Source organism: Athene noctua, chromosome 2 (genome assembly GCF_965140245.1).
Source record: "Athene noctua chromosome 2, bAthNoc1.hap1.1, whole genome shotgun sequence".
NCBI lineage: Eukaryota > Metazoa > Chordata > Aves > Strigiformes > Strigidae > Athene > Athene noctua.
Window position 1 is genome coordinate 150,100,107 of NC_134038.1, and position 25,597 is coordinate 150,125,703.

Consider the following 25,597-nt stretch of genomic DNA (forward strand, 5'->3'; position numbering starts at 1 on the left):
GAGCTGTGTCTCTTTGCCTTGCAGCTTTCTGTCTAGAAAAGTGGGAATTCTGCTTTTTATTCAAATAGTGACCACAGTCCAGCCTCTGCTTAAAATTCAACATGTGCTTAAGTGCTTCTGCTGAGACAGAACAGCTCCCTGAAGCAGATGCAATCAGGCCTCGAGCCTGTTTCACTAACTCCTTACTTAGTCTGGGATGCTAAAGGATTTCACCCAGAGCAGAGTGACTGGGATGTCTTTCATACTGTGATGAATATCTTGAGTTTCAATAACAATTACTGTACTTCATAGGCTCATTGGCTATATTGATATTGCACTCATTGCTATTACTAAAACTTCTAATATTAATAAATCAAGAGAGCATGAGAGCAATGCGTAGCTTGACTTTACATCAGGTTTGTTTATTTTGTTATGCTTTTGCTTCAGGAAAGTTTGGAAAAAAGATACAGATTTTATTTCTTATATCTTTTAAGCATGTGGCTGGTATATATGGTTTTTCATTTTAGCTTAGCAGTTGTATTCACCACAGGTTATGTGTGTTAGAGAAAAAACAGTCTGGGGCAGAATTTCAGCTCACAAAATCTGGATTCAATTCAATGCTGACCCTGCTTTGACTAGATGATCCCATGAGATCCCTTCCAGCCTGAATTATTCTACGGTTCAGTGATCTCAGCCCAAAATCAATATAGATCCTTTGAGGTCATTAATTTATATATGATGAGGAACTGACCTTTTGCCAGATAAAACTTTAACACTGCCTGTCACGTCATCAAAGATGAACATTTTAATCTGAGAACCTATGCCTTGATTTCAATTACAGAATGCATTGCTAGTGATATAACATGGGTGATATAAAGTCCGTTTTATCTTTTTAAGATCATACATTTTTTCTGGCTACATGCTATAAACTCATAATTGCCTTTAGAGATCCCCGAAGACCCAGAAATTGCAGAAGAATATTATAATGATGAGTTTGAATCCTGTTCAGAAGGCAGTGAAGAGGAGGAGGATGTGGAAGCGTCACAGACTGCTTCTAAGACAAATCACCAGGTATATGTGACCTTTGGGAAAACAGTATACACTTGATGCTCATTTTCCATGGGAGAATTAAACTCCTTCCAAAATTTTATCCTACTGACATTACTGAAATTTGTTGTTGTTGGGAATGTGTGTGTGTCAATACCATGAATTAATTAAATGTGTATACATACATAATTCGTCTGAGACATTGATGAGAAAGATTCTTGCATTTCTTCAAGATTAAGGATAAAACTGTTATGAATGCTGTAACGTGGATTATTATCAGTAAAGTTCCTCGTGACTGTAATACACCCAGAGTGGGGTGTTCTCATGTGTTAGTACGGGTAAAGTAAGTTAAAGCTGAAAGTACACTTCAAGCATAAGATCTAAGTTTCAACTCTAATTTCCAGGCAAAGATAGGCATCTCTAGTTGCCAGTTCTTCCTGCCTGTATTAGACATATTTTCTGTGACAGTGTGATGAACTATGAACCTAAACAACTGCAGAATTTCACCAGCAAGTCTGTATTGTAGACTTTCCCAAGAATCTCAGAAAGTGTCAGTGAAGAGAAAATTTATTACTGAAAGGCTTAAAGTAGCTTTATCATGTGAGGCTGCCACAAGAAACTCTTAGGGATTTCAGAGTGAAGAAGGCTGAAGATTATTGGAAAAGGCACCTAATTTAGATCTGATCAGAATGAGCTGAAATGAATCTTGTCTCCAGTGATCAAGTCTCAGTGAAATCAATGAACTTAAATGCCCAAGTCAGTTCTGAAAATGGATCTTCCAAGGTGTTCAGGAATAGTTCATTTTTCCCCTGGGCTACCAGCTTGAAGCATACAGTGCCTCTGAATAGTACTGTCTGGTTCTGCTTAGAATCATATATGTTTTTCCATGTTCATGTGCAAATTTTGCAGAACAGAGTGAGGTCTCCTGCATTTCAGGGAACCAACCAAGTATACTAATACTCTTCACTAAATTATAAATTACTTGTACAGATTTTTGAAAATTTTGATCTAATAACTTCTTTAAGATGCAGTTTTTAAGGCAAAAATAAAATGTTTGTGTGAGAAATCAGCACTCTACTTCTACTACAGTAGCGGGGAGTCCTGAAATTGTCTCACCAGTTAAACTTAAAGTTTACTCAGAAACAGCTTCATTCAATCTAGAAATGTCCACCTAGCTTTCAGACTAAATACACAGGATGCTTTAAAATTCAGGATCAGTTTATACAGTAGTGGTCTAAAGAAATTATTAGTCAACTGTAAATGAGTAGAGTAACTAAGACGATGCTTTTTTTCAGTTTGCTGGGTCTGTGCTCACCCACAACACATGCAAACACTCTGTTACCCAGAAAGTCTACCACAAGATGATCTTGAAAATAAATTATTCCTCACTTTTATCAGACTCTGAGATTTTATTTTTTTTTTTTCTTTTTAGAACACCTTTTAAAATTCATTCTGCTTTCATTAATGGTATCAAGTGTCAATCAATAGTGGTTTTGAACAGGTGGACGGCTGCTTAGAATTAACGAAGGGCAGAAGACAAAAATAGATTTCTCAATAATGCAGAATAAATTAGGTGTTGGCAGTCAGATCTCAGCTGTGACATTTCCTCTTTTTGCAGTGACTCAGGATTCCACAATGACAAGAACCAGCACAGTGGGCTGGAAGTGTCCCACTGGCACCCTCTTGTCTGTATCCAGCCCTGACTGCCCTGCGGCTTCACTTTACCAGCAGTCTGTGTGCACACAGAGCATTAACCCTCTGCGAACTGGCCTGCACAGACTGCCTGGGAAGCACCCCCTGTGACCATTTGCCTTTTAGGACTTCCTCTATCACTAATTGTCTTTGTTCCATGTTGACCCCAGCAGCTTAGATAAAGCAGAAGTGTGTTTCTGGGCATTGACACAATTGCCTTTTCTGTTTCTTGGCAAGTGGGCATACTTTTCAATTTTCCCTTTCTCAAATGAAAAATTCTGCAGTAAGTCCAAGGGCAAAGCAGACTCAGCTGTGCAGATTTGGGAACCTATGTCTCAACTAACTGTATGGACAGTCTGTGTAGCAAGGGGAAATAAGCAAGATTTTTTAGCAAATAATGTTGTTTTGATGTAGATATCTAATGTAGGTCAGATGGAGAATGCCAACAGGTTTCTTTCTGGTGATTATAAGGGGATCTACAGTCATTAGCATGCATGGGATATCTTCATTCTGAGTGTCAACAGTTATCTGAGATGAATCCCACTCAAAAGTAGGTGGGATCATGCTCAGTATTAATAATAAGCTTCAAATCCTACCAGAATAGATTTGATCTTGCTAGTATATAGCAGAGGTTTGTTTCGTCAGTCATATACTTAATACCTAAACTCCTACTCCTATTTCTAAGATGGGATTTATACTCTTAAACCCTTTCTTCAAAAATACCTCCATAAATTAAATTTCTGGAGGTGTGTGCTAATAAAGAAGTCATTCCACCACAACACAGGCTAAGGACTTCCTAATCTGTGCAAATCTCTCAATTTTCCAATGCCAAGATTGCTTTACTAGTTACTTCTGTGCAGAGAGTGTGGAAATGCTGCATCTGGCAGTGCTCCCCGGTGACCTCATTACTTCAAACAATGATTAAAAAAAATTCTGATGTTCATGCAATAGAATGGGGTCAGAAGAGTCATCTAATTGAACAACACATTGGGGTGCATGGTGTAGAAAGAGATCTGGGCTATTTATTCAGGCTATATTAGGCTTCCACAGATGTCAAGACAGACTGAGAAGTAGGGGCCTTACATGGGATGCAACATCTCTTTAGTTAGGCACTGGAATGGTATGATGTTGAAGGTTTTGGATGGGAGGTGGACAGCTGTTGATATCTTTCAATAGAGCCTGTATGTTTTCAGCTACATTGTCCAGTTGCAAATGTGGAATTACCACCGATTTCAGACCCTAGGCACATCTGGACCTCTCGTCTTGGTTGTAAAATTGGAGTTTAGTGTCCTTTGTCCCTGTCTTTTGAAACAGAAATGCAGATTGCCAGATTTCAGGCAGCAATTTGCCAGTTACTTTTCCAGACCTCGACTTCTTCAAGCCAATGGCTCTTTTCCACATATTTTTTCCCTAGGAACACTGATTTCTAATTAGGGGGAAAAACATGAAAGAGAATGAGAAACTGTTTCTAAAAAAAATTAAGAAATATGAAGTTTAGGAGAGATAAGTTTGTGCACTGTGAAGCTTTCATTGGTTTTGATTTAGCTGAGAGGCTGCTTTTTACTGCAGTTTATCACCTTGTTCGTTGCATTTTCTTTTAGTGACAATAATAGCAAATTCGCCCTCTTCATTGTAACAAAGTCTACAAATGTGGTATGCTAGCTTCCTATTTTCAATTTCCAGGTCGCTGCTGAGATTGTCAAACCAAATAATCAGCTGTCATAAATTATCAAAGTTCCAGTGGCTGTGGGTGGTCTGTGTGCTGTCACCCAAAAAATGCTCCGCTGGATTCTTAATATGTGCCTTGGCATGGCCCGTTGCTGTTAGAAAGGGTTTGTTCGTTCTGAATTTGAAAAGTGCAAGCATTCATCCATGCTGGCTCTTATGCGTAAGAGTGCCTCTCTTCTGTGCACCTGTCGGAGTCCCTTGCCTGTGGGTCTTTGCTGTCTCTGCAACAAAGAGAAACATTAAAGAAAAATATTAAGTAGATAAGCATATTAAATAAAACAGCTAAAATCCTGTTAGATTGCTAAACACAAGTGGAGAAAAGTCATAGGTAGTTTCTATCTCGGTGTAAGTTGATTAACCATTTATTCAACTGTTTTACCACTGTGTGAAAACTACATTCTCTTCCTCATTTAAATTTTATTGCAAGATAGCAAGGTTAAGCCAGCTAGTTTCCTTGAAAACCAGTGGTGATGAAAGTGGTGAAAGTGTATCTTTTGCCTTACAGGATAATGAGAAAAAATCAGCTCTGTTGTGATATTTGGAGCAAATATGATGTCCTGTTCTGAGAAGTCAAAGCTTTTGGAATTACAGTGTTTATGCTATTAAAAAAAGAAAAAGGTTTTTATTAAAGCAATTGTATTAGTATTGTATGTGGCCATTTACCATGTTTTTGTCTGTCTGTCTATAGATTTGCAGTTAACTGCTAGTGCTAATAAAAATAATCTTTAAATTAGCAGAAAATAAATATCTAGTTTTGAATGAAAAATATTTAATAACTTTTAAATGGTCCTAAAGGTTCTTTTTTTTTTTTTTTTTTTTTTTACAGAGAAATTCTATCTGTAATAGTAAGTCTTAATTAAATAGGCAACATTTATTGTATATATAAATGTAATTAATTTTTTAGCAGTAAAGTGCCCAGAAGATGCTAACTAGCAAAAGCCTCAGTTAGGCAGGTTCAGATTAACTTGGTCATCTGAGGTAACTCAGGTACTTTTGATGCGCTGCAGAACTGGAAACTATAGTGCTGACTATCCAGCCAGGACACCACAGGCTGCTCCAAAAGGGCAAAGAGGCACCTTCAAACCTATGAGTCATTGGGTTTTCTGTTGAAATGGCCAACCAAGAAGCTGATTCCCATCTTGCAAACCTCAGCTAAAATAGCAGAGTCTGTCTCAAATGTAAGCCCATGAAACAACTTAGAGTGATTAGAAGTTGCATCATGCTCATCCGTAACAGCTCTCACTCGCACCAAACGGTCACTAACCAGTTAACAGTCATTGCCAACAATTATTGCTATCCTGTTAAGGCATACTGGCAGTTCCTCAGCTTCAGAAATTTAGAATGAGCATTTTGAGTAAGATGACAGAGAAATACAAACCAGATTGTGTATTGTAGAAGCTGAGGTCAATATTGTTTCTTTTTATTCCAGTGTTTTAAATTTTAAAACCATAGGCTGTTCAAAATTTTTTAAAATACAGATTTTTGACAGATATTTCAGCAAGGGTCAAGATTTTGACTTTCTGTCAAAGTCTTTTAAGTAGTCAAGAAATGCCATGTTGTCAAATGTGATATGGCAGCAGCTTCTAGAAACTCAGAGTCCAAGCTTCTCTTGGACTTTAATAAAATTGTGATCTACTTCCTGGACCACAATCATTGCTTAATGCCAGATCTTTAAATTCTGTCTGTGTACACAAACAGGATTTCACATGAAAGATATCATGGCAAAACTGTTAATTATCTGTCCGGTAACAGAATACTTGAAATACAAAAGTGTTAAAGTTTCTTAATTAAATTTTTTTCAATTAGTTGTTATTACTAGACATGTAAGTAGATGCAACATAAGTATTAATTTGCAGAGGACAGCTGTCATAGGCATAAGAAATTTTGGCATAGTTAAGAAGTACATACTTGCCTTTTTCAATGTAGTATTGTTTTAGATATTCCAGGACTATCTGATGATAAAATGCTGGTGTATTTTATCATACACCACCCTCCACAGTAAACATGTCTTCTTTAAACTCTGTGCACCGTTTTCTATACACTTGTGTTCTGCAAGGAACCTGATGTAAATAATTGTTTGTATATAATAATGTTCCCAAGACTGGTGTTTTGGGAGAAGGAAAAAGAAAAAGGCCTGAGCAATGTAGACTCTTTGTAGTCTAGTGTTGACAGTCATTGGTGTGATATCCTTTATGTTTGTGGAATCATACCTCTGGTACATAGTGTTTATACATAAGTTTGTGCTCCCACTAATGCTATTCCTTATTTTGTTTATCCACAGGACAGTGATATTGAGGCAATGGTCAAGTATTTGGAGGGTGTTCTGAATAGTAGCTCTTTGGGTAAGATGACATCTGTTCTTAAAATCTAATAGCAGCCTTTATTAGCAGTCTGTATTCATCACAGTCCAATTATTTCCATTTTGCAACAAAATAAGTCAAAAAATGTGATGATTTTGAAAATTGTTTCCCTAATCTACTCTAGAGAAGTATAAATATGCCAAAAGAAAAGACATATGCAGTTAAGTGCTTTCGTTGAAAATAATAGAGCCATAAAGCATGATGGTCAGAAGTGTGGAATGTTATAACAAAAGCTTTTAAAAACTTGGTTTCTGCCATCTTTTCTTCAGAGGAAAATATTTAAGGATATGTAGATTGTTTTATAGTTTCTAGTACTGGTAACTAACAGAAAATGAATTAAAATACTTATACAATTTTTAAAATTATTATCTAGGTTTGGATAATATTTATTTTACTTTACAGTAGCTCATTACAGGCACAGAAAAATAACTGAGAATTTGCAATTTAATCCTAAAATCTCCTGCAGATTCTGTCTATAAATGTAGAGTTTGAAAGCTTGGTTTCTCATGTTCTACTTAAAAGCTAAAAGAAAACCTATATGACAGAAGAGTGTTTACTGAGGTCGATGTAGTCACTGTCCTTGAAGACCACTGGGTTGAACTGTGCCAGCAGCAGCCGGTGTGGGGATTGCAAGAAAGCCCAGCTGAGTTCCCAAAGGCTCCCACGCAAACCACAATCTTGCTTAGCTGTCTCATTTACACTTATTCAGTTGGGACAAACCTGGCTTTGTGTTATCCTGTGTCTCTGAAACTAGAATATAGGGGAAGCCTGGGAAGTCATCTCTCTAGAGATTCCTCCAGTGCCAAACTCTATTTCACCTGATGGAAGAGAAAACCAAAGAAGAAAAAGGATGAAAGAGAGTAATCAAAGCTGTGGCTATCATAGTCTTCTAGCCACTGAATCATTTCTGGTCACCTTCTGGGTCCCACATCAGGGACATCCTTAGGACAGAAGGAACATTCATGTCCAGTTTGTCTTCACACTAACAGAGATCCCACAGTCTTCAAATTCTGCACTCGTTATGCATTTGCATCATTGTTGTTTGCAGAAATGGAAATAGGGACAAAGTTTAGCTCTATGCTTCAATATTTTGTTATTTTAATGGAAGAAAGGAATTGCCTTGAGGACTTTTGGGAATAACCCAGAGTATTAGACAAACAGTGGTCTTTTTAAAATATCTTAGTATTAAAGAGACTATTGTCTTCCTCTGTTTCTTTCAGTATTAAGAATAAGAAGATGCCTTTTTAAATTATAATATTAAAGAATTAAATTGTGCTTTAATCATTAAAAAATCTCTGACCAGTCAGTGCTGAAACTTGAAGCCTTTTTCTAGCTGAGTTAATAATTAGTTTTGTATGATCTGTTCCAAACAAATAATATACTTGATGATAATACAAGAGAAATCTGCTAGAGTTCCTTTTATCTTTGTATGCTCATTGTCACTGAGGAAGTTTAAACATTTACTATATTATAAGTTCTTCCCATGTCAAGCTACAAAGCTGCAGTTGGGGTCATTTTTATGTGCTTGCCAACATTCATTTCTACCTTGCTTTTTCTTCACTGGACTGCAAAGTCATGTTACATCAAAATTTTCTGTAGATAGTGCATTTTACATGGTTTATATATCTGTTCTCTTTGTTCCCTATAAAGCTAGTTATGTCCACCTCCAGGTGTACGTTTCTTTAACTGATCACTAGCATGTTGGTTATAGCTACGGGATTGCCAGTACTAGCCTGTGTCCCACCTCTTGTCATACCATGCCCATAGTCCTTTACACTTCATCCTTTATCCCCACTTTTCAAGGCATCTGCTGTTGTACCGGGCCTGTATTTCTCTACATTAATTGAATTGTTAGTTATAAATATGTCATTCTACACAGAATACTACTATCCATCTAAAAATGTAGGTTGTACAATACAAAAACAAGTGGGAATAAAACAAAATAGCCACAACTACCTGGTTGCTAGAACTGCTATTGCAGCTTAAGCAATTAAATCAAAGTTCCTGGCAGGTCAAGACAAGTTCAGACAAAGCCTGAAGCCTTGCAAACTCAGGTCCAAGCATGTGACCTGGTACTAACAGTGACAATACCATATTACTGGGCTACAGAGCTACAAGAGCATTATAATGGCTACTTCTGAAAACAGTACAGATTTCATGGCAGTAATAGGGCAGATGCAGAAATCTGGCCTGGCCTGAATTTCTTGTAGTGTCATTTTTAAAGGCACTGTGAAAAAATTATGTGCCATTTCAAGCAGATATTAGAGAACACCTGAGTAGAATGAAACTACATTTTTTTTTTTTTTTATGTCAGCCAGGGCTGTGATAAAGAGTATGCAATAAATATGCATTGTTTTTCCACAGGTAGAGTTTCCTTAATATAAATATCAATGTTGAAGGTGAAGTAACTGAGTTTTCTCCTCAAGAGTTCCCACTGAGTCACAGAGAATACCAATGCTTGAGTGTGGCACAGGGCTCATTTTGTGTTGACTATACAGTTCCATGTGGAGTATATAAGATAGTCCATGCTGATAAAGTTTGAAACATTGTGAAGTTCCCAGAAATTTACTAAATTTGCTTAGCTTAAAGAAGGAGAAGGTTAGAGGCAGTTGGGTCACTTTGTATTGCTTATAAACTCAGGAAAATACATTCGGTTCTAAGGAGCCTTATAATCTTGTAGAAGGCAGCATTGTAGGATCTCATATGTAGCAGTGAAAGCTGAAGAAAGAGATCCAAAGTCCAAACAGAAACCTATGATTCAGTGAAGATAATAGCTTCACAACACATAATGGTTTAAGGAGAGATACGTAGATGTCAACCACCAATTATTTGTTTGTTAGCAGAAATGTTGGTAGGAATGCCTTTGGGCCATAGTGTATGAAAAGTCTCACCAGATGATCATAATCACCCCTTTTAGGTGTAAATGCCTGTGAATAAGAGGATTTGTTTTGCTACAGATCCTTTCATCTTCCCTGCCACAGAGTAGGAAGGATGCCATGAGAATCCCACACTGGTGCTGTAAGACCTGAGAGGACAAAGATCTTTTGCCCTATGTTGTTCTCTGCAGTACTGGGCTAGACACTGGGAGAGTATTTGTCTTTGAAATACATTTAGAAAGCCACAATACCTGGTTTTGAAAAGTCAGTGGTCTTGTTGTTTTATTTGGTTTTGCTTAATGAATCAAGAATGATATATTGCATAAAAAAATGCAAATGGTTATCTGGCCACTTTTTGAAGAAGCATAATTCCTTGTTCTGTGTTGATGTATATGTAAACTGCTTGAAGCTGGGTGTGAAATATGTTACTAACCAATAACTGCTTCTAAGAAAATACATCTGATATAGAAGCTAGTGTGGGTTATGAATCAGCCCATGAAATTTTTTTTGAGGCTTGTAGCAACAACATGTAAAGCTCTCAGCAGTTTTCACTGAGAAATCTTTTTTTTCTTTCTTTTTTTTTTTTAAATGACTAGCCACGCCTTTACAGCATCCTACAATCTGTAGTCCTTGCAGCTGCCTCACAGTACTCAGAAAATCATCTTAAATGGAGAGGAAGATAGATACAAGTTTCCATGTAGAGAATAAGTTTTTCTTGGCTAACTGCCAATGTAGAGAGTAGACAAAGTATGAATTATTTAGCCTGGAATCCCAGAAAAAACGAGAAGGATGTCTTTAATAATGAATGTCGGAGGAGAAGTAGATATTGTAGCAATAAATAGATTGAACCCACTAAGCAGAAGAGTATGCTGAGCTCTTACTACAGTGATATATCCTGCAATAATAGTAATAACAGAATTTAGCTGGGGCTTGCGGTTCAATGTACTCTTTCTTAAGAGAATACAAAGTTTCTATTTTCTTTAGACCACTGGTGCTTGGGGTGTCAATTTTTTACTGCTTTTGAAGCCCCAAAGCCAACTCAAAGAGGAATGTGCCACCCAGTAAGTCATGAGCATTGCTTTGCACAGCGCTTGGGATTTCTTCAGGGCCACCCTGAGGATAACTGAAGTTTCCCATGCTGCTAAAGTAGTTGAATCCTTACAGACCCCATGTAAAAATGTATGGATATGCATTTGTAGTGTTACAGTAAATGGGTTTTGCATCAATGGGCAAAGTTATTGGTTGCTAGTAAGAACTGAGCTTGTCCTCTTCCAAACTACATTAACTGTATCTCAGTTGTAATACTTAGGCACCAGACAACTGTTAGCCATTAGGTGTAACGAGAAGTTAGGAAAATGTTTTTAAAAGTCATATCATATACCCATAGTCAGATAACAGAGTCAGGAATCCATTTCTTCTGTGGTCTCTCTCTATGCCTGCTTCCTATCGTCTGAATCCAGCAGACACTTACTGTGAGCAATTCAGTAGGATCCCTCACAATAGAGTATTTATCTCAATATTCAACTTCATGTATCAGGATCTCGATTCATGTGAGACATAGGAGCTTAACTCTAGGGAAAGCCAGGGAATGCTTCCAGGGAAGCACTCAGTATTCTCTGGGGGTGTCTCTACCGCTCATAGCAGGAAGGTGGCTGCAAGCTCCCTCTGGCTGCTTGTGATCAATGTTAAAGCAAACCAAACTAAGCCCCAGCTGAGTTCAAGCTAAACACCCCTGCTAGGAGGGGAGTGTGTGTTCATTTAGACAAGGCATTGCACTAACGTGTTTGTGTGACTTTCACCTTGTTCTTACCCTATACATAGCCCTTCTGTGTCTGTTCAGAACTTGGGTCCTGTGTGCCACAGCCCACACATTTATGCAGGATATAGTTCCACCATGATACATATTCTCTTTTGGGAAGTGAAATCCTAATGCCAAATATTTTGCAAGAAGAAACTAAAATAGCTGGTTTGTTTACCTTAGAAAATTGAAAGCTAAAGTAATATCTCTTTTTCAAATTATAAAGAAATGAAAGGAGTCTTCAAAAGAGAAGAACTGAGCAAGCCAAAGAAAAGGACTGGCACAAGAGAAAAATGAGCATGAACTGGCCAGTAAAGTATTTTTATCAGGAAATTAGAGGAGAGATTTTAGCCACCAGCTTACAGTGAGGCTCTGGAATTGTCTTCCAGTGGGAGTGGTTGGGGCAATAAATAAATTCCTTAGGTTAAGCAGGGACTTGTGTGATGGAACAGCAACAGGAAATTGCAGGATATTTGAGCTGGCAACCCTGACAGTTCTCTGTGATTCAGGACTTCTGTATTCCTGTGGATGAGTCCCACAGCGCTCTGTGAGCACTAGGTCCTTAAGTACGCCAACAGCCCACGAGGCTTGTAAACAGAAAGAGTGTGGATGTATATTCATATGTATATTTCTCACACATATATATATTTCTATTTACATATACAGGTATGTTTTATATATATATATATATATATGCATATATAAAAAGCGTACCTTTATCCGAAGGGGAAAGTGATGTCATAAGTTAAATACTTCAAGTTTACAGTAATGATCAAGCTAAAGGAGAGGCTTGCCTGTTAGGAAGAATGTTCTTGCTCTTACAAATAAGTGCAAGAACAATGGAGGAAAATATGTATTGTCTAAGAAAATTTCATTTTGTTGAATATTTATTCCAGCACTTCCTCAACCCAACACATAATGTAATTCCCTGTACACTACACAGAAGGAAAATTTTTACAATTCTGGTGCCTTTAAGCTATAAGTCTACTTGTCCCTCAGAAAGGAGTTGCCCTTAATGTGCATTTAATAACCTAATTCATCTTTAATTAATGTTGCACTACCTTGTGAGAAACAGGAATAGTCTTCCTTCTTCTGACTGCCCTTGACTCTGCAATAGAGCTCTGGAGATGAAGGTGAATAAGGTTATGTGTCTGTGCATTGATTTGTAGGCTCGGGGACTGTCACCGGAATGTCTCCAAGGGCACCCCAGGGATTCAGAGCTCTCAACAGCACTATGGCTGAGACCAAACTGAAACACATGAGGGAGTAAGTAGCATATTTATGTGTTACCAATATTCAAACAAAGAAGATGGATTTGAAAAAGTGCAGAACACAGGAAAAAAAACCCCAAAACCACCAAATAATGCCTTTGACAAAAAGAAGTGGATAGTAAGGTATTCTTTACAGACTGAGTGCCTGCTTGCTTCCACAGAGGATGAAGGTTGATTATAATTGCTTATTGTTTCTTGTAATCTGCACAGTCACTGCCATCCTTCCAGGATCTAGTTTGCCTTCACTGCTGTTGGTGGTGTTCTGAACTTCACTTTCTTTATTAGCTCAGCACATGCCCATAAATCACCTGCATATATCCATGTTCCCACAATCTTTCCTCCCTCACCCAGACTTCATTCTTGCCTGGAATGAAAGACTAATGGATTTGTTTCCTGTGATGATATGATGATTTAAACCAAACATGATTGCTGCCATTGGCTGGGATTTTCAAATAAGGCAGAGGAATTTACATGTGCAGTTCCCTTTGAAACTCATTGTCTAATTACTGTCAGCACCACTGAAACCCTAGTTTTATTAATAAAGATTTCAGTGTCTTAAAAACACAAATATCTGTGCTTCTTTTCTAGAATGTACTGGTTAATATATCTTGAGCTTTTATCTTGATTCAGTAATTTCCTGCCTTCCAAGAGTTATTGCAATCTAATTTGGGTACTGATCTGATAATCATAATGCTGTGTATTATTTCTGAACTCAAATCTTCTTTGCAATATGGCAACATTCAATTGATCTCAGATTGTGGACTCTTTTTAAAAGTGCAGTTTTCTCTTGCATGGGTGGACAGTGCCAACAATATGGTGGATGTTATCAGAATACAAAATAAGTTCAAACAGTTAATGCTAGTAATTATTTAAGTGAATCCTCTAAAGAAAATGAATGCAATCACAACAGCATTGATGCCAATCACCGATTGAAACAAATTACAGTGCCAAATGCACCATGTATTCAAGGGAAATACCAATCAGATTTTCTCCAAATAGATGTAGTTCAGTTTTATGATATTTCAAGATGCAGCAGCTCTGAGGGTTTCACTTCAAGGCTTAGGCTTTATTGTGCAACCAGTCAGCAGGTCTTACAGCCTGCCACTCTGCTTGCTTTTCTTTTCCTTCTAATGGACAGTACTTACGAAAATTAAAAAATGCATAATGTTGTGCCAGCTAGTTGGAAGGTGAGGTTGTTTAGTCAAAATGCCCACTAATCTTACAGCCTTCACCTTGTGTTCTTATGGTTACAGGATAAACCTCAACTATTTAAACTTCTTGATTATTGCCTTTAGGGCTGAGGTACAATTAAATCACTTGCTTCTTTCAAATTCTGTTTTTCCAGTGCTGTTTCATGGTTTCCACAGTTTGTTGATAGGATAAACATGTAGTGGTGGTTAAATGCTGAAAAATTTGGAAGTGCAGTTATATGATCCTTTGGAAATGTCGCATTTCATAATAGTTTATAAAACAGTATTATGCTAATGAAAAACCTGATTAACTACAGTAATTTACATTTAATGCATTAGACTTCCTGGTTTTGGAACACTTTCCTAGTAATTTCATTCCTGAATGAGGACAGTCAGCTGGGACTGTAGACCAAAATACCAACCCAACCTCTATCTTGAACTTCCAGCAGACAGTACTCATGAACCATTTTCAAGTTACCTTCATTAAGAGAACAAATTAAGGAGGGGGGACGTTTTGGGTTTGTTTGGGTTGGGGTTTTTTTTTTGGTAAATAAAGGTACAGATCTCCTCTTGTTCGCTATAATTGCTACTTTAAAGAAGTCTGTCAGAATATCTACTCATGTTATTGTCCTTTCTCCTAAACATGCTATGACCTTGTCATTTTCTAAATACGTAAAGGTGAGCAAGCATATTAATTGCTTGGAAATTAGGGTGTTAAGAAACAAGTGAGTGAGCACAGTACCCAGTGCACACATACACAAGGAAATCCCTGCAGACTCTTACACATGACCAATCTGCACAGAGGGCACAGTGGGGGAGTTTTCAGTGGCAAAAGGCAGTACATCTGGCTGCAGAATGATGCATGAAGCCTCAGCTGCTCTGCTTTTCCCTCAGCAAACTTCACATAATATGTTGTACGTCATCCACACAGCAGTGCTACTTAAGGCTTGTGCTTTTCAAGTTTTACTCAGGAAGCCACAAACTTATGGTGGGGTCTTCCAGATGACAGCTTCTAATGAAAGAGAGAACGTGAGGGTTTTGTCTTCCAGAAACAGAGGACCTGGAGTTCTTATGAGGAAACAGAAAAGAAGAGCAGAGGAGGCAATGTGGAAGTGCAGTGAAATCTGTTTATGTGGCAAGTCACTGTAGAAAGAGAAGTATGAAGTTTTGGGATTTGCACCATTTTCAGATGCTAACAGCAATAGATTCTGATGAGGGAGACTCTTATGTCATGAATTGCTCAGAAAGTAATCATTGTGCCTATAGATTACAAGAAACATTAATGAAAGAAACTCTCATTAGCTCTGATAAAATGGTAGATTCATGTAAAATAACACAGGGTCTAACAGCAAAGGAGCCTTTTTGCCATTTCTAATTGACACGTGAATGAAGTGGGCTTGCAAACAACTGCAGCAGAACAGTCACTTGACAAGATGTGATGTGCTTATTGCTTGAGTTATTGCAGTGTGCTGCACTGAATGCATTCTTTGACAGCAGAGAGACTTGCTGTTTATCAAAGTGCCAATTTAAGTAGCTTTCACTGTATTCTTGTGCAGGTCTTTTTACTGATACTCGTGTGAGAGGCAAGTAGTACAAAAAGACTTTACAAGAATGTAGAAGGAAGCCGCTGATGTTCTTGAATATGATAGGTAGGAGTCCTTGGTCTCCTCTTATTTTAAGTTTAAAAATGGCTTAGGGCTTGACCTATAGACACCCTGATACTGTTTATGATTCAGTCACCAGCTTTCTTCACTACAATCCCTGAATATTTTCCCTGACGTCATCTTTCCAATTCCCATTACTCTCTCTGTTCCAGCTCTTTGAATTGCTGTCCTTTCAGTAAAAGTCATAATAAAATCACCTACTCAAGTGACAACAAATTCTAGTTTGTTATACTTGGTATCAGTATTCTTTATAAAGTTTATAGCAACAGAAATTTAACTTTACCTTTCAAGTGGAGTTTTCTCTCTCAGCAAAAATTTATACTTCAGTGCTAAGCATTTTGATATTGGGATCCTCTGCAGTGTTGATAAGAAATCTCTATTTCTTGAACTAGCTCCCACAAAGGTTATCTTGAGCTTTTTCTCATTATGCTCCTTCCTAGCCTTGCATGTTAACAGTGAGAAGTCAAGAAAATATATAAATCAGAGTCGTGTGACTCATATTCCTCATATCGGGCTTTTATGCTGAGGAATTAAGTTAGATGTAGGAAACAGGAGGAGCCGTTTCTTGTTATTTTCTGTCCTGCCCACCATCTCATTCTCATGGTTCCCATCCTTGATGGTACTAGGTAATTTGGTGCATGCCTCAGTCTGAGCAGCTCTACTCTCACATGCTTTCCAGAGCCAAATTATCTTCACCAGAGAAATCCATAAGGAAAAACTAATGACAGTTCTATTGGTGCTTTCCTATAGAGAATTTCCAACTCTGTGTCTGTCCTGGTTCGGCTAGGATAGGGTTAAGTTTCCCCAGCAGGGACGGGGAAGGAATCTCCAGCTGGGTTATTCATACCATGCTGATGTCAGGTCCATCAGGTCCAGGTGCGGGAGCGCAGGAACTTTTTCCTTTGTGGCTTTGGTCGTGGGGAGCACGGGGCTGTCTGTAACCATTGCGGTATTTCTCTGTATATCTTTTGTCTTGTTCACTGTTATTGCTGTTTATTGTTGTTATCATTGCTACTGTTGTTGTTCAGATTGCTTATTACACTGTTGTACTAAATTTCTCCTTATTTTAACCTGGGGTTTGTGTCCTACTTCTGTCCGAGGGTGGGGGAGGGACAACAGCAACGTGGTCTCCGGTCCTGTCAGGGCCTAAACCTGTCTCAAAAGAGAAAGAACCATGCTGTTCTTCAGAAACAACCCCTCAAGCCAAAGCATTCTTTTTCCCCATCAGATCAAATTCTTATAGCACCTTTTTTTTTTTTTTTTTTTTTTCCCCTCTGAGGCCCATATAGCTTGTCAAAGTCTTCTTTACAAGATATCAGAAGCTTTGGCAGTACTCATTGCCTGAAAGATTGGCTTTGTCCCTAAGGAAAGCCTTTAGAAGAGTCATGATAGTAAACAGTAGCTCATTTTCTGCCTGCTTCTGCAAAACTTGGTAGACAAACTGAAATACTTTCTTCAGGCTTGGACTAACAGCACTGATAGCTTATAAAAGGCTCAAGAGGTAAAAATCTGCATTAAAAGAGACAGATCCAACTTTAGCTCTCTAGCTGAAAAAGTTTTCTGATTCTTTTCAGGTTACTGTATCTTATTTATGAAGCCCTTCTTTCCAATTTTTTGACCACCTTAGCCAAAATTTGGCCACAGTGAAGGCCACAATTCTGGCAGAATTGCAGAAGCCCATGAAAAGTCTTATGATGCATGCTTGACTTCTGAAGCCTGTGCAGGGTTTCATGATCTAAAATGGAAAAGCAAAAGTGAGACATAAGTGCGTGCAGAAATCTGTGGACAAGAACAAGACTTATTAGGGGGTTTGGTGCAACTGTCTCTATTGACAACTGCACCTCCCTATATTATGTAGCATTCATATCATAGGTGTCTAGTGAGTAAAGGCTTCTCCTTGAAGCCTCTTCAGCACTTCAAGTCAAAATTCATTTCTTGGGCTTTTTATAATCAGGATTTGTGTTTTACAAAATAAGACTAATTTTTGAGTAATAGAATAGCTATGGAATAGAATGTATATCTTGTTCTCTCTTTTCTGAAAATGTATAGAGAAATAAAAATGCAGGAAATGAAGGAAAAATCAGTACAGAGTGTTTTGTGCTCCTTTGTGGAGGTATCCATGAATATATACAATGAGTCATTTTAGTAGCCGTGAACTTTAATATGCAGTTTAGAATTCAATAAAATGTATGCCAGTAAAAGGAAGGGCTTTTATGCCCCAAATTTTAAGTAAATTAAAATCCTTTAGCACAGCAGTAAGCACCTCTTAGTCAGTCCCTGAAGTCTTACACACAGCAGCATACAATGATCAGGCAAAAGACTTCATCATCACCTGCTGAGTGTAAGCAAAGCCGTCTTTCAGAAGTCATGGAGAAAAGGCATTTGGTGATATTTTTATTCTGTTCCTGTGAATGCTCCTAACACTATTGGCTTAGACTCATGAGGAGTATGCATATATGCTTCTTGTGCTTGTGACATTGGCTTCAAATGTATCGTTTATCTTAAAAATTCAGAAAGAAAGGTCATACTGAAGTCATTGAATAGGCACTGGATATTTTTAAGGTAAGTAGTCCTAAAAAGGCCTAAAGTATAGAAGACTTTTTGTACATTTGTTTCTGCACATTTTTGAACTATGGCAGTACAGACACTGATTATTTGCTTTAGTGTTTTGTTAGATGTTGGGTGGAGCTTCCTAAGGGACATCTCTGAGCCTACTGAAACTGGTTTTGTTATTGACATCACTGAGGACAGCTTTAGGTGAAGGCAAAAGCAACAAATATACAAAGCTAATCGAGTTTTCAGACTTCATAAAAAAAAATTCTCTGTGACCTTTTAATTGCCATTGACTGTCAGGAGGTGTCATGATGTAAGCATGCACAAGGAATAAGAAGTCTTCTCACAGACAGAAGATATATTGGTAAGGAAGTTTATTGATACTGTCTGAGCTATGACTGTTTTTTGCAGACAAATAAAGGACAGTATTCTTGAAGGTATTTATCTCAAAATGTTTTTGAGCATGAAATTTCCTCTTACACAAAACACAGTTCTGTTCAATACTCCATTTTCTGGTAGTACTTTCTGTCTGGTGATCCCAAGAGCAGTTACAGTTACAGCATAACGGTAGCTTTTCACTTCTCATGGGCTAAGCCCAAATATTACTTATATATCCATCCTTTTTGTCACAGTCTTTTTCACACCTCGTTTTTAAAGATCAGTCTCCATCTCTTAATTGTTTAGGGCCAAATGAGCTCACTTCAGAAACATATTGAACATTTAGCCCATGAGTTTCTCTTTCTTTTACTGTTAATCTATTTCAAGATTATTGCACAGTTACCTTCCAGACCCAGATTTGAAGATCTGAAGTATTTTGGTTTTGCTGTTTGCTCTACAAGCAAATGAAGTGAGAATACAGTAAAATTAACAGGGAACACTAGGAGAGTTGAACCCTCCTTTATGGGACCAAGCTGGGAATTCGGTTCTTGGCTCCTGTCAGGGAGAAGTGAGTGAATTCTCTTGGCTTGTGAGTTGTTGCTGTCCCAAAGAAACAGCTGCAAGAGAAAGTGGGAACAGGGGAATCCTGGCCTCTTTCTGCCTAAGAAGAAATGAAGGTGAGGCTGTGGCTACCACCCAGGAGTGTAGGGGTCGTCTGCAGCAGTAGCAGAAGTCCCTCCTCAAGACTGAAGCTGGAGCTGATGGTCTCATTCCCCAGACATTTTCCATGGGTCTTCATTCAACTTCTTCCCATTGTCCATGCTGTTCTTTCCACAGCAAAAATGGGCTGCCTCTCCTGTTGGCTTTCTGTCTCTTATGCTTCTCCTGACCATCCTGCATCTGGGGATGAAAAGAGCATTTCAATGCCATCATTTCAGCAGTTCTTAGCAGCTTTACATTTGTTATGATGCACTTTGAAATTAGTAAACTCAGTGGCTAGAGTGAGTGAGTCTATTAGGGCATGATTAAATTTTTATGTATTTTCTTGGGGTGCTCATCCTGCTGCTCATTTAGCACATTACTTGAACCTCAGCTCCAACCCTTAAAATCAAGTGTAAGACTTTTTGAATTTACTGAGATATATAAAGAAAACTCAGACTTTTTCAGCTTCTATACTGAGCTGCATTGTTAAGGATTTTTTTTTTTTTTTAAGTGGACAGCAATTTCCTAATTGCTTTAGCACTACAGAGAGTTTTTATTTGGTTTGAAAATTGTATTCCAGCAGCAAAACACAAAATTACAAGTATAGGTTCACTCATTTTAAAATGTCAAGTAGCCTCAAACACTCAAAATATTAGGAGAATTAGACTAATGCATCCTTTTGTTTTGCACAAAAAGCATGATTTCCCTAGCTTCTCATGCTGCACATACATAATACATAGATTGAACTGTTCAGTTTTCTAGCCCCTTGATTTTGTCAATAGTTTGCAAATGTGAGAATGCTTTCACACAGCATTAATTATATAGTCTGTTTTCAATACAGAGCCACTTGTAGAATCTTGACAGTGTTTACTGGGTGCAGCATTGCGACCTGGGGAGATTTACGGAGGTACTTGTGAGAAATATAGGTAGGGAATACACAAAGGGCATTCACCAAACCCTTGCCATGACTACAGATGTTTACTGTTTCCTGTATTAGTTCTGTCTTCTTCTGCTTGTGACTCTAATACTAAACTTCTCTCTAAGAAAAATATTTCCTTTTCCTTTTTTCCTTCACCATATTTTTTCTCAATCATCACATAGTGATTTCTTTCTTTTTTATATGTAACTCAGTAAGGTAGACATCTCATATTCCCCTTGTGGAAGGAGGTGAGCAGTGCAGAGTTGGTATCATACAAAACGGCCCATGGGGTAAAACACCAGAGACTGGGCAACATGCAAACTATCTTGTGTGAAGGAGAGGTCAGCAGACCCAAAACACTGCAGTTGCCATCACTCCAAAGGGAGCAACTGCTACCTCTGAGGGTGCAACAGTGTTGGAGGTAGCTCTGTCGCAGGTCTGTCTCCTACAATAAACCTCCTTGCTGAGCAGCTTGTTTTCATGAGATGTTCATCTTCAGAGTTTGGAAATACCAAACCAACTGTGCTACCTTTACAGCAGTACACGTACTATGTTTACATTAGCCAGATATGGCCAAAGATTCTGACAAAACTAGAGGATACTGGTACTTGTAAGGCCTAAGCTCACTCTTACTTTTAGGTAACACATTAGATATCTACCTCCAGTACCATTTTTTTCTACAGGAAAATAAAAGGCGCTGAGTACTGGGAAAATACACTTTAGCTTAATGGCAATTTTTCTGGTTCAGCCATGTTTCAGAGTGAGCTTGGGTTTTATCTTTGTAAACCTACTAGCTGAAACAAATTATTTAGATAGTACATTATGATTGTTACGTGTCTGTAAATGTTAACAGAAATCTCCATTATTCTTTTATATGCCATATTTTCAGCATCTAGATGTACAATTATTTGATTTTCCAAGAGATTTGAGACAGAAGAATGACCGGGGTCCTATTTTGAATTGTTGTTTACTTTTTGAGAAAAAAATAAAAGGACTAGACTTCTATCTGCTTCTTTAAATGCCTAAATAGCTCTGTGAAGCTTGTCCTGTTTTGATGAAGAGCCAGAAGAAACTGAATGCATAAACCTTTCTAGGCCTTTCTGAAAATCATTGATCTAGCATCCATAGTTGGTAATTGTTTTTCTTTCGTTCTCTATAGTATGGTGTAGTCTGGCTCTGTCAAAATGTGAATTGGCCTTAATCCTATTTTATGTTATGAACTTTTTCCAGGGCTACAGATGTGGACTTAATCCACTTACCTTCAGGCTCCTTTGAGTGAATGCAGATGTGAACTAAGCCCAAATGGTTCATGTATAGAAACTATAGAAAGTTATTTGTGTGTATATGTTAGTATCTATTTTTATGTGCACTTATATACATGCATATATACTTGTCATAAGTGGGCATCTCAGGTTCCAACAGCAGTTGGGGTTTTTTTAACTTTAATGTCTTTTCAATTGGAATACTTAAAAGTATTATTACTTTGATGATAACCTTGTATGGTTGTTTAGCATATGAGTGCTGCTTCATCTCCCTCTGTTGATGCATAGTACAGCTGAAGGTTTTGTTAGTAAGTTACTACGGGGCTTGTGATGTTTCTATCAAGAATAGTCCAGCTCTGTACCAGCTGATTACATTAATCTCTTCATTGATGCACTTGTCATGTTGACAGCCTTCTAATGGAACCAGCTTATTGGAACTCAGAAGTGCATCGTTTTACGTCCAATTGTAACATTTAATATCATATGGCTAAAGACAATGTTTGGATTGAGTAAAAATATATGTAGTAATATTTAATATTGGGATTGTTTCATTGAAATGCATAAATCTATCTTTTCCTTTCTCTGATATCAAATCATTAGTTTTACAACTGTCATTTGTGTCTGAGACCCCAAATCAGGAGACACCCCCCCCCCCCAAATTCAAGTCATGTAAAAGGAAATCAGTATCAACTCTGAATTACCACACAAATGAATAAAAGAGATTGCAGTTACATTCTTAAAATCTCATGAGAGCTGTATATAATTATTGACTTTTCGGAGATAACTACTGTATTGTTGCATGCCCACAATCAAGAAGCAGCTGTATATTGTGCTGCTCTTCGGACATATCTGTCTAAAACAAATGCATTGGTAAACAAAGCAAATGGCACTGGGTATGTGTTAAATGCACCTTGAATTTTTGCTTGATCTTGATCAGTGGAGCTGAATTAGTTAAACTGATGACTTTTCAAAGATTCTTTGTATGCCATAACACGGTTGAAAAACAGGATGTTGTTTAAAATAATTTTAGCAAGATTGGGAAATTTCAGAATGTGTATAAATAGACTGCAGCCCGGGGAAGTGTGTTTCAGGTAATTCTTCATGGGCACTAAATGGTATCATTTTCACCTGTCTTACCTCCTAAAGAATAGCTCTATATAAGCAGACTTGTTTCCTTTCTCATTTTTAGTGTTGTCAGTAAATTTGTTAATTTAGGAAGACTTTAAAATTGCAATATTCAGGTTTGATTTAAATGACTATGCTTTGTTGTGATCTTTTTTTTTTCCTGTGGGAAAAACTAAACAAACATTTCCTCTTGTGACAAGCTATGTTCTAAATTAGTAGTAGCTAGAATTCAACTAGCAGCTCTAAATTCTAATTAACGCTTCTTCCAAGAGCAGATGTCAGCTTCAATTCCTATTTTACAAATCCATTTATCTCAGAAAATAAGATGCATGGAGGATATTATTGTTGATATTTCTTCAGCTGTGTGTCTACAGCTTTTAATAAGATCCTTCTTAGCTCATGGGAAAACATGTCCTAAATATGCTTTAGATTTTGCAGGTCTTTTGAAGTGGGACATCAGAGAGTTTTGTTTGCAATCAAATTAAGGTGCTTTAATTCAGGAATTATGAAGTAATTAAGGATGAATTATGAAAATTATCATTGTGTCTTCAAGTGAAGAAATTTTCATTCAGGAGTAATATGATGAAAGTCAAAGTCCATTGAGGCTTGAAGGTGAAGGTAGGGGCTAATATTAGCAATTCAGATTTTCTTTTACTAGCTTTTATATAATAATTCTTTCCTTTTTTTTTTTTTTTATAAGACCTTTTCTTAGACCTTGCCATATTTTTCACATTCCCAAGATTGAACAGCTGTCAGAACTAGAAAGGTATTGCCCTGCCTTTAGAAATAAGTTCCTAAAAAATAAATCATGGAACTTATAATACGCTTCTTCTAGCAGATCTCAAAGGGTTTTTATAGAGCAACAGACAAGCTTTGCTGCAAATGCAGTTTTGAACCCAGAGCAGTTTCTTTCAAGTTTCAGAGAAGTTTTAATCATTCATAGTCAGTAATGCCAACATACTAAATGATGGGAAGATAACTTGAGAGGAAAGGGACCTTTTGTGTTGGAACTGAGATAAACTTGTTTGTTTACTGAACCATGAGATGCTGTAGCAGATATCCTAAGATTTTCTGGTACAGTTAGAAAACAATATTTTGTATGAGATCAAAGATATGTAATTTCCTGATTCTTTTGCAGAATCATTTCATCAGATAAATGTTACAATCCTTTTCACCAAGATTCATGTTACTACTGGTTAGCTGTAAAGTGGCATAACAGTACTGTGTTTTAAAGAGAAATATAAAGTTAATAAATTAAGGCTTAGAAATAACATGTTCAGGGACAAATCAGAGTTGTATGTATTGATAGGAATCCTAAGTAATGCTGCTGGACTCCATGGGAATACCATTGAATTAGGGAGAACAAAATTAAGTGACATCTGCTGAAATTTTTCGTCCAAAGACCCCTGCACTTGCTTTTATGTCCCATGAGCCCTAATCATGACAGATTTGCCTCCTCCTTTACAATCTGCTGCTTGGTGTAGGATGCTGGTTTCCCAGCTACATCCAAAAGGATAAATAAATGCCCACTGGAATGGATATTCCATGTCCAGAAACTTTCTTTTTTAAGGTTTACGTTGAGGTAGCTCTCTAGGTAACATTAGTATTTTGAAATAACTAACTTTTTTATGGTTGTCTTAGGAGCTGTGTGTTTGTTGCCTGATATGAGAGAGGTGAGACTTTATTGCTGATGCCTGATCCAGAGGGACTTTCATGGTCTTATTCTGGTGTGCTCAGTAGTGACTTGTGCAGAGTGTGGTGACTTGGTGGCGGCAGAGCCTCTCCTTGCTCCTAAGCACAGACCACACCACACCTCCCTGGAGGCACTAGTGAAAATTTGGTGTTTGCGAGGAAAAAGTACTGCTTCCCTTTGGGGGTGGATGAAAGAGAGCAGAATGATTTTAAATGATAGTCACTATCATGCTGAATGACATTTGAAAGTGAGAAGCTGAAAACACCCCTAGCTGCTGATTTGTGTCATAGTTATCCTTCAAGATAGGCAATGACAAGCTGTTGAGGGATATTAACCTAGCTGCTAACGCCCACAGAGGAGCACAAACTTAAGCATTAATCTTGTTTAGTGGCTTTTGTCAGTGTTGCATAAAGGTAGGTGTATTGTAATTGATCTCCAGACCACAAAGGAAATGTTAATACATAGCTAGTAGCAGAATAGTCAAAATAAAGACCCGTGGGATAATAGAAAATTCTTTGATCACCTAGGGAAAGATTTACAACTTCCTCAGCCAGCTGAGAACACAACATTATTATATTGTCAAATTTTAGTAATTTTGCACTGATGCATAGGAAATCAACTGCAAATCACCAGATAGCCTGATAAATTCATTTGGGCCCAGATCCACTAAATGACTTGCAACATTTTTAGACACCCTGAGTATAAAATTGCAGTTCTCAAGGCTCCTATTTAGCTCCCCTCTAATGTTGTCAGTGAGTCAAAGCAGTAAGTGCCTATGATTTTGCTGATATTCACATTGCTTCTCACGTGCTTAGAAATGCCTTACCCTTGATAGAACTAAGTCCCTATCTCATGCCCAAACCCCATCGTTATCCACAAATCAGATATCTGTCTGCCTCTATGGCCTTTGGGGCTTGTTTCAGTTAATTTTCTCTAGGTGGGGATGTGCACAAAAGCTGGCAGCAAGAAGTATTTTATTTCAGACCACAGCTTCCATGGATGACAGTGCGGGGACTGGTAATAGTTGCTGTCCAGCCAATAGGTTGGTGGGTGCAGCCTGGTGCAGTCCCCAGCCTTGTGCCGTCTCTGCCTGGAGCATTGGGACCACTCTCTGCAGCATGGAGTGGGGGAAGTTGGGCTCACTGTCAAATCTCTTGCAGTTCACAGTGAGAAAGCACACACTCACACATGGTAACCTGGATTGCAGTCCCAGGGACTGAAGGACTCTGAAGACTACTCATAATATTTTATCTAGGGACTATTTTATGCAAATAAAGTTTGCCCAAATCTACAGTATTAGTCTTCAATCTATCCAGAGTTACCCTCCACTATTGCTTATTCCCTTCTGTCCCAAAACATC

The 25,597-nt window shown here is 37.8% G+C and overlaps 1 protein-coding gene across 7 annotated transcripts in view; it reads left to right on the forward strand.

Annotated features, from left to right (window-relative positions):
- The window catches only part of NEK11 (NIMA related kinase 11), a 124,178-nt gene that overhangs the window by 61,943 nt on the left and 36,638 nt on the right, over nucleotides 1–25,597 (forward strand). For 4 of the 7 annotated variants that reach the window (XM_074900641.1, XM_074900640.1, XM_074900638.1 and 1 more), the window contains 3 exons: nucleotides 926–1,050; nucleotides 6,728–6,788; nucleotides 12,650–12,746. In XM_074900641.1, the coding sequence (XP_074756742.1) occupies nucleotides 926–1,050; nucleotides 6,728–6,788; nucleotides 12,650–12,746 (283 nt within the window). The remainder of the gene's footprint in view (nucleotides 1–925; nucleotides 1,051–6,727; nucleotides 6,789–12,649; nucleotides 12,747–25,597) is intronic. The other 3 variants (XM_074900645.1, XM_074900644.1, XM_074900643.1) reach the window with 2 other exon arrangements.